This window comes from Oncorhynchus nerka, linkage group LG11, assembly GCF_034236695.1.
Source record: "Oncorhynchus nerka isolate Pitt River linkage group LG11, Oner_Uvic_2.0, whole genome shotgun sequence".
Taxonomy (NCBI): Eukaryota; Metazoa; Chordata; class Actinopteri; order Salmoniformes; family Salmonidae; genus Oncorhynchus; species Oncorhynchus nerka.
In genome coordinates, this window is record NC_088406.1 from 25,804,867 (window position 1) to 25,827,266 (window position 22,400).

The 22,400-nt window shown below is 44.4% G+C and overlaps 1 protein-coding gene across 4 annotated transcripts in view; it reads right to left on the minus strand.

Annotated features, from left to right (window-relative positions):
• Window positions 1-3,848: 3,848 nt before the first annotated feature.
• LOC115117173 (chloride channel protein 2-like) overlaps window positions 3,849-22,400 on the minus strand; it is a 223,932-nt gene continuing 205,380 nt past the window's right edge. For all 4 annotated transcript variants that reach the window (XM_065024329.1, XM_065024332.1, XM_065024330.1 and 1 more), the window contains 3 exons: window positions 20,134-20,238; window positions 16,342-16,428; window positions 3,849-8,126 (listed from right to left, as the gene is read on the minus strand). In XM_065024329.1, the coding sequence (XP_064880401.1) occupies window positions 7,917-8,126; window positions 16,342-16,428; window positions 20,134-20,238 (402 nt within the window). In that variant the 3' untranslated portion in view covers window positions 3,849-7,916. The remainder of the gene's footprint in view (window positions 8,127-16,341; window positions 16,429-20,133; window positions 20,239-22,400) is intronic.

Consider the following 22,400-nt stretch of genomic DNA (forward strand, 5'->3'; position numbering starts at 1 on the left):
ATTCCACTCTCTCGCTCTCATCATACTCTCTCTGCCTCAGGTGTTGGAGAATGGGAGTGTCAGTGATACGTTTACCCATAAGACCATGCTCTTGGAGGACATGGACCCCCTGTCGGTCAGTGGCACGCTGACCCCTGAGGGCAGGCTAGTGGCCAGAGTCAGGAAGACCTCCACTATGGAGGTGCTGAAGCTCCCAAATGGGATGATTTGATTTCAGTAGATGTTTTACTTGTTTGTTTAGGTGTTGATGTTGATTGTTGTTGAATGAATAAATGTATGATCTTTATAAAGAAAATGCATTAAAAAATGAATCATTAACAATGCACCATATTAAAGTAAGAAACATGGGTTTTGGTTTATTACATACACACACAGTGCACCCTGACAGACAGAACACCCCAAAAAGCTCCATACTGAACCCACTGGGTAGACCTGAGAGAGAGAGAGCTCTGTTCATGAATAAGTGACCAGCTATTGCTTGCACGTTTCCTGACAACAATGAATACTTGTCCAAAGCCATAGAGCCAATAATATCCTGGATGATAATTGGTCTGACAAGACTTTAAGAGAAGCAAAAATAAATCTAATGCTTGTCATCCTTCATCTCCTCTCTCCATCTCCTAGCTTCTCGCTCTTTTGAGCACGCGCACACGTACATGCACACAGAGTATCAGACCGGTCTGAGAAAGTCAGACCGAGTTTAGTTTGCTCAGGGAAACTTTCTTCGTAGACCCGTCGGAACTTTTTTAGCAGCAATTTCATCTATCTGCCTGTCTGAATATGAGTCACAGTTAAAATATCCCCCCCTTGTTTCCTCCTCACTCTCTGTCGAGCTGGGGAGGAGGACTTTTACTGTGACACCTTAGTGTATTATTAATCAATATGAAGTCCACATTGCCTGGGACAGGAGACGAAACTCAAAGTGGTTGTGTTGAGAACGTGTACAGCAGTTCCAGCAAGGAACGGCACCACCACCTCCATCAAGGACTAGCACCACCACCTCCATCAAGGACTAGCACCGGCACCTCCATCAAGGACTTGCACCACCACCTCCATCAAGGACTAGCACCACCACCTCCATCAAGGATAGGCACCACCACCTCCATCAAGGACTAGCACCACCACCTCCATCAAGGACTAGCACCACCACCTCCATCAAGGACTAGCACCACCACCTCCATCAAGGACTAGCACCGGCACCACCACCTCCATCAAGGACTAGCACCACCACCTCCATCAAGGACTTGCACCACCACCTCCATCAAGGACTTGCACCACCACCTCCATCAAGGACTTGCACCACCACCTCCATCAAGGACTAGCACCACCACCTCCATCAAGGACTTGCACCACCACCTCCATCAAGGACTAGCACCACCACCTCCATCAAGGACTTGCACCACCACCTCCATCAAGGACTTGCACCACCACCTCCATCAAGGACTTGCACCACCACCTCCATCAAGGACTAGCACCACCACCTCCATCAAGGACTTGCACCACCACCTCCATCAAGGACTTGCACCACCACCTCCATCAAGGACTTGCACCACCACCTCCATCAAGGACTTGCACCGGCACCACCACCTCCATCAAGGACTAGCACCACCACCTCCATCAAGGACTTGCACCACCACCTCCATCAAGGACTTGCACCACCACCTCCATCAAGGACTTGCACCACCACCTCCATCAAGGACTAGCACCGGCACCACCACCTCCATCAAGGACTAGCACCGGCACCTCCATCAAGGACTAGCACCGGCACCACCACCTCCATCAAGGACTAGCACCGGCACCTTCATAAAGGACTAGCACCGGCACCTCCATCAAGGACTAGCACCGGCACCTCCATCAAGGACTAGCACCGGCACCTTCATAAAGGACTAACACCGGCACCTCCATCAAGGACTAGCACCGGCACCTCCATCAAGGACTAGCACCGGCACCTCCATCAAGGACTAGCACCGGCACCTCCATAAAGGACTAGCACCGGCACCTTCATAAAGGACTAGCACCGGCACCTCCATCAAGGACTAGCACCGGCACCTCCATAAAGGACTAGCCCCGGCACCACCATCTCCATCAATGACTAGCCCCGGCACTAACACCTCCATCAAGGACTAGCACCGGCACCTCCATCAAGGACTAGCACCGGCACCTCCATCAAGGACTAGCACCAGCACTAACACCTCCATAAAGGACTATCCCCGGCACCACCACTTCCATCAATGACTAGCCCCGGCACTAACACCTCCATCAAGGACTAGCACCGGCACCTCCATCAAGGACTAGCCCCGGCACCACCACCTCCATCAAGGACTAGTACCGGCACTAACACCTCCATCAAGGACTAGCCCCGGCACTAACACCTCCATCAAGGACTAGCACCAGCACCACCACCTCCATGAAGGACTAGCACAGGCACCTCCTTCAATGGCTAGCACCAGCACTAACACCTCCATCAGGGACTAGCACCAGCACTAACACCTCCATCAAGGACTAGCACCGGCACCTCCATCAAGGACTAGCACAGGCACCTCCATCAAGGGCTAGCACCAGTACTAACACCTCCATCAGGGACTAGCACCAGCACTAACACCTCCATCAAGGACTAGCACCGGCACCACCACCTCCATCAAGGACTATCCCCGGCACTAACACCTCCATCAAGGACTAGCACCAGCACTAACACCTCCATCAAGGACTAGCCCCGGCACTAACATCTCCATCAAGGACTAGCACCGGCACCACCACCTCCATCAAGGACTAGCCCCGGCACTAACACCTCCATCAAGGACTAGCCCCGGCACTAACACCTCCATCAAGGACTAGCCCCGGCACTAACACCTCCATCAAGCAATACAAACTGTTCTTATGGTATTCAATTACAGAAAATTGGTAAAAAAATACAGATTGGGCCATTTTCTCTCCAACATACACTTACTCTTGGTTTCTCTCACACACACACAGACAGACATGAATAATCAAAATCTCTAACAGGATTGGGCAGTGTTGGGTCAGATTACAGGAATTATAGATTACACTGGGACATAATTCAGAACAAAGGCGTCAGAGACAGGACTGTAATCTCATCTGGAACTGCAGAGACAGGGCAGTTTAAAACACATCCTACTCTACTGCACAGCTGTCTGGAACACAGACACAGATGATAGACTCCACAGAGAGGTTTCTTTTCACACCTGAAGTCCGCCAAGGGATAGAGAAGCCCACTTAATGAATGAACCCGTTTAGCTATAATTAAGCATTTATCTGCCCATTTCAGTACAGATGGTATTTCACTCCGAAAAACAGATTTGTTTTTAACAACAAAAACACCCCAGAGGGAAAGAAGGAGAGAGCGATAGAAAAAAATAGAAAGAAAATAAACAGTTGCTGTTCTACAGATTCTTGGGAGGAGAGGAGGGGGAGAGAAAAAGAAGGGCGAGGGAAAGGAACATTTTAGGATGATCTGTCACGCCCTGACCTTAGAGATCCTTTTTATGTCTCTATTTTGGTTTGGTCAGGGCATGAGTTGGGGTGGGCATTCTATGTTTTGTGTTCTATGTTTTCTATTTCATTGTGTTTGGCCGGGTATGGTTCTCAATCAGGGACAGCTCTCTATCGTTGTCTCTGATTGGGAACCATACTTAGGTACCCTTTTTCCCACCTGTGTTTGTGGGAGGTTGACGCTGTTTAGAGCACTTTGCTTTTGAGCTTCACGGTTTGTTTTTGTAGTGTTTAGTGGGGTGTCATTTTGATCATTAAAAGATAATGTACGCTCACCACTCTGCACCTTGGTCCTCTCCTTTGAATAGCCGTGACATGATCAAGACTCCAGACTGCCATTTGTTAAAATCTCTTTATTCATCCCTGATATACAAAACATTGTTTTATTTGTTCTTGTGAAAAATAGCACTGGACTTGTTAAGCTCTGTCTGGTTAGACCCCAATGTGTTTCCGTAATGGGCCTATAACACATCATACAGTCCCGAGTCAGACAGCTACAGTACAAGCAGCAGAATCCAGAAATGGCCTGGGACCAAACAGACATTGTGTGTGTGTCATCCCACACACACACACACACCATCCTTCTTTCCTTAGGTCTACACACGCACACCTGTGCGTTCATTAGTTTCCCTCTTATACATACATATTGTTTTACAGTTTTCAATTTCTTTACAAAAATAAGGTTCTCGCATTCATGTCAAGTCATAGATTAAAATCTGGTTAGAAAGTGAGATGAACAATCGTTATTGCACAAGTTGATTACCTAATCATTAAAATAGAAATAATAAAAAACAAATCACAGATTCTTCTTCTATTTTGATTAACCTATTAATAAATATGTACCTGCCCTACTATATCTATCTGGTAGCAAATGAGATGTCATAAAGAAAGGACAGGGAAAATAAGGAGAGTGACTTTAGAGAAACACAAAATAATGAAAACTAAAGCAAATCAGCTAGCTTGGGGAATGACAACGGCGAGTTGCCGTGGTGATTAGGGATAATTGCACACTGCACGGACACATTATCCTCCTCCTCTGTGTGTGTATACGTCTTTAGTGTGTGTGTGTGTGTGTGTGTGTGTGTGTATGAATGACTACTATCAAATGCAGAGACATGGGTAGACATTACTATCCCTTAAACGTATCACATTAATTTACAGAGAGAACCTATCCTACTCCTGTTACCATGCAGAGGCCTGAGATGATGTAGGCACTTGTGAAATGATGATGTCATATGGACCACAGGGCATTAGAACACCCATGGGTCCTTTAAAAATGATTTTAACATTCCTTAAATGTTCCTGCTACTTCAGAGAGTGGGTCTCATTCTGCTAGTGTTATAGTGTTACTTGCATCATACAAATGACATATATAACCATGTAGAAATGTTGGGGACATGCTGCAAGGCTGGAAAAACATTGAGCATTGGACCTTTTAATAACAATCAGACATGGAAGAGCAATATGCAACAAAAACCAAAAAGGAGTTGCAGGAAGAGCAACTTGAGAGATAGTAATGATCATATATTACAGCCATGATATGTTAAATATATTAAATCTGTAAACCTATAGCAAAGTTTTAAATTCACGCCTCCCCAAAAAGCTCTGTCCCCTTTCCCAAAATAAGTCATGAATAAAGCTCATTGTATGAATGCATGATGCCAATCAAACCTAGATCAAAATGAATTCAATGAGAAAAGACCAAATAAAGGAGGATAAAAACAACATATTTAACAAATAGCCATCATCAACATCATGACATTGTCCATTAAAATGATATACACAAGAGCATATTTCTCCTCATATTTTCAATCTTTTTCTGGTCATAATTCTAACAATATAAAAACACAGCCTTCAAAGTCACATGCACTCCTTCATGCAAAGCCATGCTGTCACTCAAGGTGTGTGAGTGTCCCTGCATGTGAGGATGGGCATGTCAGTCTGAAGAGGTTAGTGTGTGTCTTTTCTTTTCAGTGGCAGTGAACAAGGCAATAACTCACCACTGAAAATAAAACCTTTTCATGCAATAACACATCCAGGTGGTTGAAATGTCAGTGTGTGTGTGTACTTTGTTCAATGTGGCACTGAATAAGGCACCTGAATGTGTATAACCAGCCAGATGCACCCGACTTGCATATGTGAGCAGAAATCTTGACGTCACTGGCAGAAAACAGCAGTAAAATCAAAATAACAACAACTGCAGGTGGAAGGAGTGTCTGACACAGGAAGTGACTCTGCTCAGTCCTTTTCAGAGGCATCAGGCCTTTCAGTGCAAACATTACAAAGAAGAGAGAAAGAAAGACGACACAAAATGACCCCTGCCTGATAATCATCAGAGAGAGAGAGAGAGCAAAAGAGCAAGAAAGACGGAAAGAAAATGACTAGTGGCCATACTAACAAAATATATATATATATATATTGACCCACAATTCAGTGAGGGAGTGTGTGAGATCTGATTGGAAGCTGCACACTGGGCTTGTGCAGTATGGAGCTTCTATCACCAAGTGAAACATAATTAAAAGTTAAATACATTCAAATGACTAAGGAAACCATGCAGCACATTAAGCCAGAGACAGTCGTGAGGAAAATACACCATCTAACTAGACCTTCTCTAGGCTGCGCTATACATCAGTAGGCCTATTGATAAGTCATACTGTAGCAGGAATGGAGTGCTTTGTCATTGGTTATGTATAGAACACTGATCTGTAATGCTGACGGTTTCTTATTGGTCAGTATGCATGGGCTATAGTGTTTGTCATTGGACAGTTAGTTCAGATATCTAGTTTCAGTCAGTTGGCTACCTTACAGCATTAATCAAACTGGCTATATGTGGTCTGGGTCTGACCCTACTCTGATCACCATAGTGTTACTGGACAATAGGCATATACAGCGGGGATGTGAAGTTGGCCAACCAGAATGCTACCCTGGGTTTGATTGAAGAAAAACACCCTAAAGCAGGAGATTCGATAACTGAAAAGCTTTCATCCTGTCATCTTTCAGCCATCCATTCACTCTCTCTTCCCCCGTTCCTTCTTCCTCTCTTCCTCCCTCCCTCCCTAGCCCAACACACTCAGTCAGGGTTATTAAGAGCTATATTTAGAGAAAACCCTCTTCTCTTGGAGTGTGCAGACTGGCTCTTGTTAAAACCTGTGTGTGTATGTGTGTGTGCGTGTGTTTGAAGCCGTGTTTTCTTAAAGGAGTTAATAGCACACATGCTTTCACCATTCTACAGAATTCCTACATACATACTGTACATCTGTTTGCATAGAGTAGACTATTCTCTCACCCAGACTCACTCACAAATGCAACCCAGAAAAAAGTAGAGAGAGAGAGAGAGAGAGAGAGAGAGAGAGAGAGAGAGAGAGAGAGAGAGGTGAAGATGTCTCCCAATGTGAGACCAGAACAGTATGTGGTTCTTTCTACAGAGGCAAGGACAAAAAATACAACATAAATATAGCTGTTGCATCGTCCCATACACTGGATAGGTAGAGTGAAATGTGTTGTTTTACTGGGTCAGCCATAGTAGTACAGTATCCCTGGAGAAAAGTAGGGTTAAGTGTCTTTCTCAAGGAGACAGACAGATGTTTCACCCTGTCGGCTCAGGTATTTGAACCAGCAACGTTTCGGTTACTAGCCCAACGCTCTAACCGCTAGGCTACCTCCATACTTATTTCCAGCTCCAGGTCACTCAACCAGACGGGAACAAAATAGGACAGAGCTGGAATGATAAGATTGAAATGTGTCTGATAAGAAGATTCAAGAAGATTCAAATCAAAGATTAAATCAGGTGGTTGGTTTCGCTACCTTCTTCGTGTAAATACATACAAACCAAAACGTCCATGCGCTCAATACACACACACACATCTTTACCGGTACACAAGCCTATCTTCTTATCACCGTAGAACCGTCTGTATATGGAAGACTGGTCAGAAAGACATGTTTACAGGTCCACAAAATGAAAACAAACTTTGAACATTTCCTCACCAATACCCAAGTTGCTATAAAAAAAAGAATAAAAATGCAATCCCTTTTATAGTCAAACCACATTCTATACATTTTGTTCTGACCACCTTTGTTAAGCAGTGACACTCCTCTCCCCTCCCTAACACCCAGATGTCTTCTGTTCTGGTTGGGGCGAGAGCAGAGTCCATCCCTCAGCCTCAAGAGTTGAGTAAGTGCAGGGCCCAAAAGCCCACTGGGAGGAGGGGTAAAGGAGAGAGGGATGGAGAGGAAGGTTAGGAGAGGAGGAGGAGAGAACTTTATTTTCCAGAATTTAGTATTGATCCAAGCCCTGAGGTTGCAGCATCGGTTGTGGTTTTGAGGTGGGGCGGGGGGGTCTACGCTCCTCATACTCCTCTACCCTCCAACACACCCGTCACCATCCCATCCCCCTGTCCCCATCCCCCTCACTGGGACTTCTCATCAGAGTCGGAGGCCAGGTGCTCCCGGGGGAGGGACATGGACTTGTGACGGTCCCACAGCTTGTGGAGCTCTGTGGCTTCGTTCTCACTATTGCTGCTGCTGGTGCCGCTGGTGCCGCTGTCCCGGAAACTAGACAGAGGGGGGCGCACCTTCACCCCCTTTACCGCCACAGAACCCTCGATGGCCTTCCGCAGCTACAGGGATAATACAGGAAGAATCAGTCAACAAAGGCCAAGAGACTTGCCCAATCAGATCCCTTGCCTGTACACTGACACTTAGGGACTAAGGGTGACAGTTATGGAGTACAGTCAATTTGGGATTGAAAATAAGTAAGGCTTAGTACCAGAGAGGACAGTTCAATCTGTACTCTGCCAGTGTTAGGGAAGTGTAGACCAAAGCAGAATGGTGAGGTTTAACCATGGCGATATTACAGGGTGGTTGCTATGGTGTTTCTAGGTGATACTACAAGGAGTGTGGCTATGCTACTGTACCATGGTAATAAAGTAGACTTGGGCCATATACCATATACCGAGGTATTTGGAAATGGCCATGGGATGTTTATCCAATACCGTCAATATCGTTTAAACTATTTCTTTAAATAAATGTGAATATTTGTAGCTACTTTAAGTAAATACCTGCAGTCAACTTGTGCAATACATTAAGAGATAAAGTAGATTGAGTTCTTCATTTTACCTGTCACATTATTATGAAGCTTACAGTAGTCTCCAGTCACATGGCGTTTGTTTACAAGCACACAGCGACAAGAGACCAGAGCCTTGTGAGTCACTCACTGAGCAGCACGTGCCAGGTAATCAAATCAAATACATGTTTATTTGTCACATGCGCTGAATACAACAGGTCTAGACCTGACAGTGAAATGCTTACTTACAGGCCCTTAAGCAACAATGCAGTTTCAAGAAAAATACCTAAAACAATAAAGAGCAGCAGTAAATAACAACAGCGAGGCTATATACAGGGGGTACCTGGTACAGAGTCAATGTGGAGGCTATATACAGGGGGTACTGGTACAGAGTCAATGTGGAGGCTATATACAGGGGGTACTGGTACAGAGTCAATGTGGAGGCTATATACAGGGGGTACTGGTACAGAGTCAATGTGGAGGCTATATACAGGGGGTACCTGGTACAGAGTCAATGTGGGGTAGGCTATATACAGGGGTACTGGTACAGAGTCAATGTGGAGGCTATATACAGGGGGTACCGGTACAGAGGGTACCTGGTACAGAGTCAATGTGGAGGCTATATACAGGGGGTACTGGTACAGAGTCAATGTGGAGGCTATATACAGGGGTACTGGTACAGAGTCAATGTGGAGGCTATATACAGGGGGTACTGGTACAGAGTCAATGTGGAGGCTATATACAGGGGTACTGGTACAGAGTCAATGTGGAGGCTATATACAGGGGTACTGGTACAGAGTCAATGTGGAGGCTATATACAGGGGGTACTGGTACAGAGTCAATGTGGAGGCTATATACAGGGGGTACTGGTACAGAGTCAATGTGGAGGCTATATACAGGGGGTACTGGTACAGAGTCAATGTGGAGGCTATATACAGGGGGTACTGGTACAGAGTCAATGTGGAGGCTATATACAGGGGTACTGGTACAGAGTCAATGTGGAGGCTATATACTAGGGGGTACTGGTACAGAGTCAATGTGGAGGCTACTGGTACAGAGTCAATGTGGAGGCTATATACAGGGGGTACTGGTACAGAGTCAATGTGGAGGCTATATACAGGGGGTACTGGTACAGAGTCAATGTGGAGAGTCAATGTATATACAGGGGTACTGGTACAGAGTCAATGTGGAGGCTATATACAGGGGTACTGGTACAGAGTCAATGTGGAGGCTATATACAGGGGGTACTGGTACAGAGTCAATGTGGAGGCTATATACAGGGGGTACCTGGTACAGAGTCAATGTGGAGGCTATATACAGGGGTACTGGTACAGAGTCAATGTGGAGGCTATATACAGGGGTACTGGTACAGAGTCAATGTGGAGGCTATATACAGGGGTACTGGTACAGAGTCAATGTGGAGGAGTCAATGTGGAGGCTATATACAGGGGTACTGGTACAGAGTCAATGTGGAGGCTATATACAGGGGGTACTGGTACAGAGTCAATGTGGAGGCTATATACAGGGGTACTGGTACAGAGTCAATGTGGAGGCTATATACAGGGGGTACTGGTACAGAGTCAATGTGGAGGCTATATACAGGGGGGTACAGAGTCAATGTGGAGGCTATATACAGAGTCAATGTGGAGGCTATATACAGGGGTACTGGTACAGAGTCAATGTGGAGGCTATATACAGGGGGTACTGGTACAGAGTCAATGTGGAGGCTATATACAGGGGGTACTGGTACAGAGTCAATGTGGAGGCTATATACAGGGGTACTGGTACAGAGTCAATGTGGAGGCTATATACAGGGGGTACTGGTACAGAGTCAATATATACAGGGGTACTGGAGGCTATATATACAGGGGTACTGGTACAGAGTCAATGTGGAGGCTATATACAGGGGGTACTGGTACAGAGTCAATGTGGAGGCTATATACAGGGGTACTGGTACAGAGTCAATGTGGAGGCTATATACAGGGGGTACTGGTACAGAGTCAATGTGGAGGCTATATACAGGGGTACTGGTACAGAGTCAATGTGGAGGCTATATACAGGGGTACTGGTACAGAGTCAATGTGGAGGCTATATACAGGGGTACAATGTGGAGGCTATATACAGGGGGTAGTCAAGTCAATGTGGAGGCTATATACAGGGGTACTGGTACAGAGTCAATGTGGAGGCTATATACAGGGGGTACTGGTACAGAGTCAATGTGGAGGCTATATACAGGGGGTACTGGTACAGAGTCAATGTGGAGGCTATATACAGGGGGTACTGGTACAGAGTCAATGTGGAGGCTATATACAGGGGTACTGGTACAGAGTCAATGTGGAGGCTATATACAGGGGTACTGGTACAGAGTCAATGTGGGGGGTAGGCTATATACAGGGGGTACTGGTACAGAGTCAATGTGGAGGCTATATACAGGGGTACTGGTACAGAGTCAATGTGGAGGCTATATACAGGGGTACTGGTACAGAGTCAATGTGGAGGCTATATACAGGGGGTACTGGTACAGAGTCAATGTGGAGGCTATATACAGGGGGTACTGGTACAGAGTCAATGTGGAGGCTATATACAGGGGGTACTGGTACAGAGTCAATGTGGAGGCTATATACAGGGGGTACTGGTACAGAGTCAATGTGGAGGCTATATACAGGGGGTACTGGTACAGAGTCAATGTGGAGGCTATATACAGGGGTACTGGTACAGAGTCAATGTGGAGGCTATATACAGGGGTACTGGTACAGAGTCAATGGTACAGAGTCAATGTGGAGGCTATATACAGGGGGTACTGGTACAGAGTCAATGTGGAGGCTATATACAGGGGGTACTGGTACAGAGTCAATGTGGAGGCTATATACAGGGGTACTGGTACAGAGTCAATGTGGAGGCTATATACAGGGGTACTGGTACAGAGTCAAGGTGGAGGCTATATACAGGGGGTACTGGTACAGAGTCAAGGTGGAGGCTATATACAGGGGGTACTGGTACAGAGTCAATGTGGAGGCTATATACAGGGGGTACTGGTACAGAGTCAAGGTGGAGGCTATATACAGGGGGTACTGGTACAGAGTCAATGTGGAGGCTATATACAGGGGGTACTGGTACAGAGTCAATGTGCAGGGGCACCAGTTAGTCGAGGTAACTGGGGTAACATGTACATGTAGGTAGAGTTAAAGTGACTATGTTTAGATAATAACAGAAAGTAGCAATGTAAAAGGGGTCAATGCAAATAGTCTGGGTAGCATTTGATTAGATGTTCAGGAGTCTTATGGCTTCGGTGGCTTCGGTGTAGAAGCCTTTGGGACCTAGACTTGACGTTCTGGTACCGCTTGCCGTGTGGTAGCAGAGAGAACAGTCTATGACTAGGGTGGCTGGAGTCTGAACATTTTTAGGGCCTTCCTCTGACACCACCTGGTTGGTATAGTGTTCCTGGGTGGAAGGAAGCTTGGCCCCAGTGATGTATTGGGCCTTACACACTACCATCTGTAGTGCCTTGCGGTCGGAGGCCGAGCAGTTGCCATACCAGGCAGTGATGCAACCAGTCAGGATGCTCTCGATGGTGCAGCTGTAGGAGCAGGTTGAGGATCATGGTTGAGGACCCATGCCAAATATTTGAGGGGGAATAGGTTTTGTCGTGCCTGCTTCACGACTGTCTTGGTATGCTTGGACCATGTTAGTTTGTTGGTGATGTGGAAACCAAGGAACTTGAAGCTCTCAACCTGCTCCACTACAGCCTTGTACAGCGACAGTGTTAGGGAAGTGTAGTCCACAATCATCTCCTTTGTCTTGTACAAAGGAGATGTACTGTACAATTTAGTACTGTATGGAATTCACAACTAAATGTTTGCCAGCTAGATATCTTAGAACTATTAAGTTAACTGTCTAAAATGTGTTAAATGCTCTGCTTGTGTGCATTTGGTTTGCAAACTAAGTAGCTAGTTAGCTATCTAGCTACGCAGTGAGCTTTTTCCAAAATCAAGCTTCTCTTGGTAAGAGCAGAGAATCCCCTCCTGGATCAAGAGCCTTGCTGTATTTGTTTTGCGCGTGCAGCAAAAGGTGAAGAGCATTTTTTGTTACTTGTATAACTTAATGAGCTAGGTGGTCTGTCCTGCAAATACTTTAGTTCAGGGACTATAAAATGTTCGCAATGCGCTCGTTAGCATTCTCTATTGGATTTGACATGTACTTGTTAGCATTGCTAACCCATCGGATTACAAAGGCTCAGTGGGGTATTACCGAATATCCCGGCATGGCACAAGGTCGGTATGACAATCAGGTTACTGCCCAAGCCTATAATAAAGTAAAGGCGGATACATTTTATGGTTATGAAACTCAACATGTATTTGACTAAACAATAGCCCTGATCAGATATCATGTCATACACTCCATCCCTCTCCTTCCCCAACAATGACAGATGTCTTGGAAACAGTTGTTTATAAGCAGAGACACAGGTTGCACACACACCCTCCCTGTGTATCCAGTTATTAGGAGGCATAAGGAGAGCTGAATGCAGTAGTACTGTGTGACAGAGACAAGAGGCGGGGAGAGTTGAGACGAGGGGAGGCGAGGCTATATCTCACTGCTGTTTTTGTCTGCTTGTCTAATACCAAATAAAAGGCCTAAATGTCAGCCAGTGGAACAACACTGTGCTTAGCACCAATCTCCCGTTTTACAGCCAATTCACAAAGACAGAGTGCTCCTTTCTGTTTTGTTTGTGGAGAGCGAGAGAGAGAGAGAGAGAGAGAGAGAGAGAGAAAGAGAGAACAAGAGGCAGAAAGAAGAGAGACTGCAAGGAACATTAACCAGTCATTTGTCTCGCTGTCTGTCACCAATTGAAGGGCCGGAAAGAGCCGAGCTCATTAATGCTGACTGTGTGTGTGATGGTGGTTCCCTTTCAGTCAGTCAACTTCGGTACAACATACACTACATGGCCATAAGTATGTGGACATCCCTTCAAATTAGTGGATTCGGCTATTTCAGCCACATCTGCTGCTGACAGGTGTATAAAACCCAGCACACAGCCATGCAATCTCCATTGACTTTCAACGTGGCACCGTCATAGTATGCCACCTTTCCAACAAGTCAGTTCGTCAAATTTCTGCCCTGCTAGAGCTGCCCAGGTCAACTGTAAGTGCTGTTATTGTGAAGTGGAAACGTCTAGGAGCAACAATGGCTCAGCAGCAAAGTGGTAGGACACACTAACTCACAGAATGTGACCATTGAAGCGCGTAAAAATCGTCTGTCCTCACTTGCAACACACTATTGAGTTCCAAACTTAATCTGGAAGCAATGTCAGCACAAGAACTGTTGGTCGGGGATTCATGAAATGGGTTTCCATGGCCGAGCAGCCGCACACAAGCCTAAGATCACCATGCGCAATGCCAAGTGTCGGCTGGAGCGGTGTAAAGCTCACCTCCATTAGACTCTGGAGCAGTGGAAACACATTCTCTGGAGTGATGAATCACGCTTCACCACTTGGCAGTTCTGACGGACGAATCTGGGTTTGGTGGATGCCAGGAGAACGCTACCTGCCCCAATGCATAGTGCCTTTCTGTAAAGTTTGGTGGAAGAGGAATAATGGTCTGGGGGTGTTCTTCATGGTTTGGGCGAGGCCACCTTAGATCCAGTGAAGGGGAATGTTAATGCTACAGCATATAATGACATTCAAGACAATTCTGTGCTTCCAACTTTGTGGCAACAGTTTGGGGAAGGCCCTTTCCTGTTTCAGCATGACAATGCCCCCGTGCACAAAGCGAGATCCATACAGAATTGCCCAATATCAGTGCCCAATCTCACTAATGCTCGCAGCTGAATGGAGGAGAGTGCACGCAGCAATGTTCCAACATCTAGTGGAAAGCCTTCCCAGAAGAGTGGGGCAGCAGGTAGCCTAGTGTTTAGAGCGTTGGACCAGTAACCGAAAGGTTGCTGGATTGAATCCCTGAGCTGACAAGGTAAAAAATATGTTGTTTGGCCCCTGAACAAGATAGTTAACCCACTGTTCCCCAGTAAAGCTGTCATTGCCTAGTTAAATAAAGGTTACATTTAAAACAATTACATAATTGAGAGGAGGCTGGATTGGGGGGACCAACTCCATATTAATGCCCGTGATTTTGGAATGAGATGTTGAAGAGCCGGTGTCCACATAATTTTGTAGTGTACCATGAGGGGAGTTGCACTCTCATGACCTCCGTTGAAGTAACTAAAATCACGGCTAACAAGGCCAATGAAATCCGTTGGGGTCGGATGGGGCTGGATTCCATTTCTCCACAGTATGTTGTTCCGAAATTAACTGACTGAAAGCTTATGTAACGTTATGACCAAGGTACCCTCAAAACTGCGGGTGTGAGCGGCTGCGCACTTCCTCCAAGGACTGCTGCGTAGCATAAATGCCATGTCGCACAGAGACTCAAGAGATTGAATTTCCCTGAGTTTGCACTATATGGATATTTTTTTCTGTGAACAAATCAACATTATATCAGCCCCTTTTCAACGCAACAAACCAAACAAATCTAACTCTGCAAGATTGAGTCTGTGATTTTGTTGTGGGCAGAGACCGAACGCAACGGAGTAGAATTATTTGGGCAGCGGTAGCCCACTAGCAGATTTTCAATCCCCCGCTAGTGAACGCGCGTTTTTGTTCATATCAGAGCCGCGCGTGTGCGCATTTGTTGACATTATTTGCTAGTTAGCGAGTTATTAGACGAGTTTTATAGGTCAGCAATGGGGAATTACTGCTTCCCACAAGAGCACATTTAAAGCGGTCTTTAAATAAACAGTCAGGTAAAAAGCTTACGTCTTAATTAAAGGGGCAGTGTTATATTTAGAGACAGGCTTGAATATGCAAATAAGCCAATAGGCAGAGGGGTTAAAGTAAGGTAATAATAATTATATGTATGATACTAATACATTGTTTTTTGTAAAGTGTTTTTTTTGCATCATACAACACAATACAATGAAATGTACAGTCACCTATTTGGCCCATGGTGTTACAGGCCAACTAAAAAATAATGAATTAATGTCAAGCCCTTCATAATGTAAAAACGTTTTTAGAAGTCTCATGCAATGTAGTTCTGCATTAAACACCACATATAGGCTAATGTAGGCTATATCATAGAAGCTATTTCCATATGATAATGCTATGTGATTTGCTCCATTGGTTTTGTTGGTAGGTCTACACTATGCTCAAATAGCCACAGTATCTTATTGGCTACTGTCTAAAACTGTAAGGGTACAGCCTCAGTGTTCACTGTAAATGTGCGCCGGAAGATGCACAAAATTCTCACACTGTTCAAGTTTCCGTTCACAAGATCTAAAATTTGCTCAGTGACCCCCAAAATTTGAAGGAACATTGGTTATCACCATAACTACTGTTCCCTGAAGGAGGGAAACAAGGTAAAACACCTATTTGGCCCCACACCACGCGTTCCTGGGCTCGGTGAAGAGCCGTATTAAATTGAAGGAATGAATCCGAGCCTCACACTTATCACCAGCGAAGCGCGGATTTCATTGTCCTTGTCAGGCCTGATTTTAGTTCCTTCAACCGAAGTCTCAAGAGTGCGACACCCCCCCTCCTTCAGGGAACAGTAGTTATAGTCATAATGTTACGTTATGCAGATGATTGTGACAGTGAGGAAGATGATGATGATGATGATGGACATTGTTATGATGATGGTGGCTGTCATGATGCTGTAAGTGATGATAATGATGGGACAGTGTCATGTTGATGTGGTCAACTCCAGGTGATCCGTGTCACTCACCTCTTTGAGGGACACCACTCCAATGAGTCGTCCGATGCTGGTGACATAGGCATGGTCCAACCCAAGCAGAGAGAAGATGGTGTGGGTCTGGGGACAAAAGAACAACACACTTAGAACCAATATTTAGAACACTCAGAACCAACAGCTAAAACTGTTAGAATCAACATTTAGAACCAACATCTAGAACACTTGGAACGAACACCTTAAACTGCTAGAACACAACCAACCATAGATTCCCTTTTGACATTCCTTTAGAGACATAGCCTCCTGTGAAAATCTTTAAGCAGCTATTAAACTAACGCAGTTAGTGCATTAGAACAGTCACCTTGGTGGTCATTGGAGAGCTGCATGGTGTGCAGGCTCCTTCCTCATTCAACTAATGAAGTAATCAGCAAGTAATCAAAAGGAATCACGTTGATTAGTGTAATCAGGTGTTTGAGCACCACTGAGCTAGATTGTTGTGAAAGGTACAATATTCTACTGATACTATAAACTGCTAGAACGTCAAGTGAACCACACATACAGCAGCTTGAGCCTAAACCCAAATCACAGGGAATAGAACTTATTGTCATTTAAATATTTAATGCAATGGGAGTTTACCATTACAATGTACCAGGAAACAAACAGCACAAACATACAGTAGCATGGAATACACATCCCCCAGACACGCACACACGCACGCACGCTTACACGCACACACACACACGCACACACACACACACACACACACACACACACACACACACACACACACACACACACACACACACACACAGGACAAAATCTGAATTGATGCAAAAATACTAAATAGAAAGAAGAGTTTATAAGATCGTTCACCACAGTTGAATGTAGTGGAGTAAAAGTAAAAGTTGTCAAAAAATATAAATTAGTAAAGTAAAGTACAGATACCCCAAAAAAACTACTTAAGTACTTTATACCAATGACTAGTTTGATGGTTGTACTACCATTAATTATCCCATTGACAATCACCCATATTAGCAAACTTATTTCATTTCAAACTTCACATTTGTCTAGTATAGGCTACTTATCGCAATGAACGACATCAGCAAAATGCCTGCGATAAGGGATGGAGATGGTCGGTTTTGGTTTATCGTCCCAGCTCTAGATGCACACACTAATATGTGGAGGGAGACTGTATGTGCTATTGGGTGTTGGCAGTGTGCGGTGAGGAAGGTTGAGAGAGAGGAGAGCTTGATGGATTGGTACAGAATCACACTATTAAATGTTTTAACAGCAGGCACACAGAGCAGGGAGGTGAGGATGGGAGAAGAGAGGAAAAGAGGGGGTGGGGCATTTTACATTTTTTAATTTGATTTATTTCACCTTTATTTAACCAGGTAGGCTAGTTGAGAACAAGTTCTCATTTGCAACTGCGACCTGGCCAAGATAAAGCATAGTAATTCGACACATACAACAACACAGAGTTACACATGGAATAAACAAAACATAGTCAATAATACAGTAGAACAAAATAAAACAAAAACTCTATATACAGTGAGTGCAAATGAGGTAAGATAAGGGAGTTAAGGCAATAAATAGGCCATGGTGGCAAAGTAATTACAATATAGCAATTAAACACTGGAATGGTAGATGTGCAGAAGATGAATGTGCAAGTAGAGATATTGGGGTGCAAAGGAGAAAGATAAATAAATAAATACTGTATGGGGATGAGGTGAGTAGATAGATGGGCTATGTACAGGTGCAGTGATCTGTGAGCAGCTCTGACAGTTTGTGAGGGAGATATGAGTCTCCAGCTCCAGAGATTTGTGCAGTTTGTTCCAGTCATTGGCAGCATAGAACTGGAAGGAAAGACGACCAAAGGAGGAGTTGGCTTTGGGGGTGACCAGTGAGATATATCTGCTGGAGCGCGTGCTACGAGTGGGTGCTGCTATGGTGACCAATGAGCTGAGATAAGGCGGGGCTTTACATAGCAAAGACTTGTAGATAACCTGTAGCCAGTGGGTTTGGCGATGCGTATGAAGCGAGGGCCAACCAACGAGAGTGTACAGGTCGCAATGGTGGGTAGTGTCTGGGGCTTTGGTGACAAAACAAATGGCACTGTGATAGACTGCATCCAGTTTGTTGAGTATAGTGTTGGAGGCTATTTTATAGATGACATCACCGAAGTCGAGCAGGTGCGGGCAGGGATCGGTTGAATAGCATGCATTTAGTTTTCCCTGCGTTTAAGAGCAGTTGGAGACCACGGAAGGAGAGTTGTATGGCATTGAAGCTCGCCTGGAGGTTAGTTAACTAGGTACGCCCAGAGAATTGCCCTAAAGGCGGTTACGCCCACTTCTGACACGAGGGTATAAAACCTGTGAGTAAAGAATTTACAGAGGAGACTACGTGACCCAAGCTACAGCCAAGGTCTAAAAAGTCAACGAACCCAGAACGCAACACAAGTTTGAAGACAAATAAATATTTTTCTACCCAAGCTACGGATGAGTAGCTGTGTCTAAGCGGATGAATTCAAGCCGGACCCCTAGCATCCAATCCCAGCGAATCATGGTACCTAAATGGTTTCATTCCTATGCTGTGAGCTCTGAGCTACAGAGCTGTCTGTCCTTAGAAGACCCCTTCCAGAGCAAGGGTGAGGGAACAGACTCCTAAGCCAAAAGGACACTGACATCGCGAGGACGACCAGAAAGGTGCGCCGGAGAAGTGAGTCATCGAGCAGCCTGAACGGTCCCCTGCACAGTCCACACAGAGAATCCTCTGAGATCTTCCCCATGTAATTACATCATTATATACTGACCCATAAGAGCAGCAGTTTGGGGCAAGGCTAGGGTTAGAATAGCATAGCTGACAAATTCACCCAAATGTATATTTCTCTTGTGTACTTTATTTTTCCTCTCTCTCTTTGAAATCCCCATTTTGGGTAACACCCACCATAGTGTGTTGGCCCGTTATACTAAGTGCTAATCAATAGCCTATAATGTGTTTTGTCTATGTGTATCTTTTATCATCATTTTAGCTTTCTAGTAAATAAATATTCAACTAAGATTGGCGTGGTACGAACTCATTGGTGTGACCCGGGTCCGTGCAGATTCACGACGTTCAGAATGAGATTGTAGAGGTAACTGGTTAATTAGCGGCTGTTGTAAAATCGATATTCTGATATTCTTTGAGTTCATTTGGGAAATAGAAACTCAATAAAAACTAGTTTTCCCATGGTGCCCCAGGTTAATGAGTTAATAATTGCTTGATTCAGTTAATCACGCAATTAGAAACTTTTAATCATTCGATGAACAACAGTCGTCACATTAACTAATACAACGTCACGACAGGGGCAATCAATTCACATATGGTATCGAGGGCACAGCTGGGGGCAGAGGGAGGTCTATAGCAAGCGGCAACAGTGAGAGACTTGTTTCTGGAAAGGTGAATTTTTAGAAGTAGAAGCTTGAATTTTTGGGTACAGACTTGGATAGTAATACACAACTCTGCAGGCTATATTTGCAGTAGATTGCAACACCGCCCCCTATGGCAGTTCTATCTTGACGGAAAATGCTATAGTTAGCAATGGAGATTTCAAGGTTTTTGGTGGTTTTCCTAAGCCAGTTTTCAGACACGACTAAGACATCCTTGTTGGCAGAGTGTGCTAAAGCAGTGAGTAAAACAAACTTAGGGAGTAGGCTTCTAATGTTAACATGCATGAAACCAAATAAACCATAATAAACCATTATGAATGGAGGACATTATGGAGGACACAGTCAAAAGGGGGTTGTACTGAGCAGCATAATTAACAGACAGACAGACAGACAGACAGACCTTATGTAGTGAGGTGCGCTCCACCAGTTGGAAGGGGGCAGGGTCGATCTTGCAGTTGTCAAAGTTCACCTGCTCGTCAAGCTGGTTCTCCTCCCACTCTGCAATCTGCAGACCCAATGAAGAAGAGAGTGGAGAGAAACATTATGGAAGTACTCAAACCCTATTAGACACATAGAATACTTAAATGGTCTTTACATCCATGGTGATAAAATAACAGATATGGCTTTTATCTTTAATTCAGTGAGGCATTCATTAATATTTCAAAAGATAAAAACATTCCTTTTTAATGCCTTAAACTCCAGTGATTGTTATCAATATGGGCTTCATCAAATGTAAATGCTAATAGCTTAGCAAATATGAGTGATATGCAACATAAGCATGGTATCAGTTGAAAGGGTAGCACGTGAGATTAATACGATTATAGATTATGGAATAATGTTCAGAACAAAGGTGAGAATAAAACAGTTAAGCCCTTATCAGTGGAAACATTTCAGACTATTTAAATTGACGTACCACCAAGCATTTTAGCTTTAATCTAAAATCCAATAGATCCTAATAGCAACCATATCACTTTGCAAACCCCAACACTAATCTCAATCCCTATCCTACCCCATTCATTAGACAATATGTATATATATATGTACACACACTACCGGTCAAAAGTTTTTTTCTTTATTTGTACTATTTTCTACATTGTAGAATAATAGTGAAGGCATCAAAACAATGAAATAACACATATGGAACTTTGTAGTAAGCAAAAAAGTGTTAAGCAAATCAAAATACACTACTGTTAAAAAGTTTGGGGTCACTTAGAAATGTCCTTGTTTTTGAAAGAAAAGCACATTGTTGTCCATTAAAATAACATCAAATTGATCAGAAATACAGTGTAGACATTGTTAGTGTTGTAAATGACTACTGTAGCTGGAAATGGCCAATTTTTTAAATTGAATATCTTCTAATAGCCACCCTTTTCCTTGATGACAGCTTTGCACACTCTTGGCATTCTCTCAACCAGCCTCATGCGGAATGCTTTTCCAACAGTCTTGAAGGAGTTCCCACATACGCTGAGCACTTGTTGGCTGCTTTTCCTTCACTCTGTGGTCTGACTCATCCCAAACATCTCAATTTGGTTGAGGTCGGGGAATTGTGGAGGCCAGGTCATCTGATGCAGCACTCCATCACTCTTCTTCTTGGTAAAATGGCCCTTACACAGGCTGGAGGTGTGTTGGATCACTGTCCTGTTAAAAAATAAATGATAGTCCCACGAATTCTAAACAAATCACAGACAGTGTCACCAGCAAAGAACCCCCACACCACCACATCCCCTCCTCCATGGTTTATGGTGGGAAATACACATTTGGAGATCATCCGTTCACCCACACCGCATCTCACAAAGTCACAGCGATTGGAACCAAAAATCTCCAATTTGGACTCTAGACCAAAGGACAAAGTTCCACCAATGTCCATTGCTCGTATTTCTTGGCCCAAGCAAGTCTCTTCTTCTAATTGGTGTCCTTTAGTAGTGGTTTCTTTGCAAATATTCGACCATGAAGGCCTGATAAACACAGTCTCCTGTGAATAGTTGATGTTGAGTCTGGTAACTGTCGTGGAAATTTCCTCTATTTACCAAATCATGAGAGCAAACCACACACAAGTCAGAGTTAGTTATCACAAAGTCCATTTTTAATTATATGAGCTCTATCACAACCCTGTGACTCTCAGATCAATTCAGTGTCTATCAATTAATTCTCTGAGAGTCCCTTACACATTGCAACTGAGATCCTTTAATAGCAAAAGACACACATAGCCAGACAGCATAGGCATAATTTATCGTTCAGCTTTGTCTCCTAAACTATGCTCTTTTCTCAAACTCAGAACCATAAACAAATCCTCCATATCAACAGGCATATATCAAATCCATCCTATCTTGACAAGATCCCAGAGACACACTGACTGGCACACAGACATTGTGGAGCCAAGAGATACACGCTTGACCTCTCCCCTCTCTCCGGCCCAAACAACTTAGTCTTGACATAGAACAGATACTGCAACCCCGCCACAGTATTATACAAAAATAACATTCTGATGAGAAGTAACTTACAAACATATGATGAACACGAAAGCATCTTACCTATGTTACCAACCAATTCTGATTATTCCCCAACATAACCTTAATGAACGTATCCTCTGCAGCAGAGGTAACTCTGGGTCTTCCATTCCTGTGGCCGTCCTCATGAGAGCCAGTTTCATCATAGCGCTTGATGGTT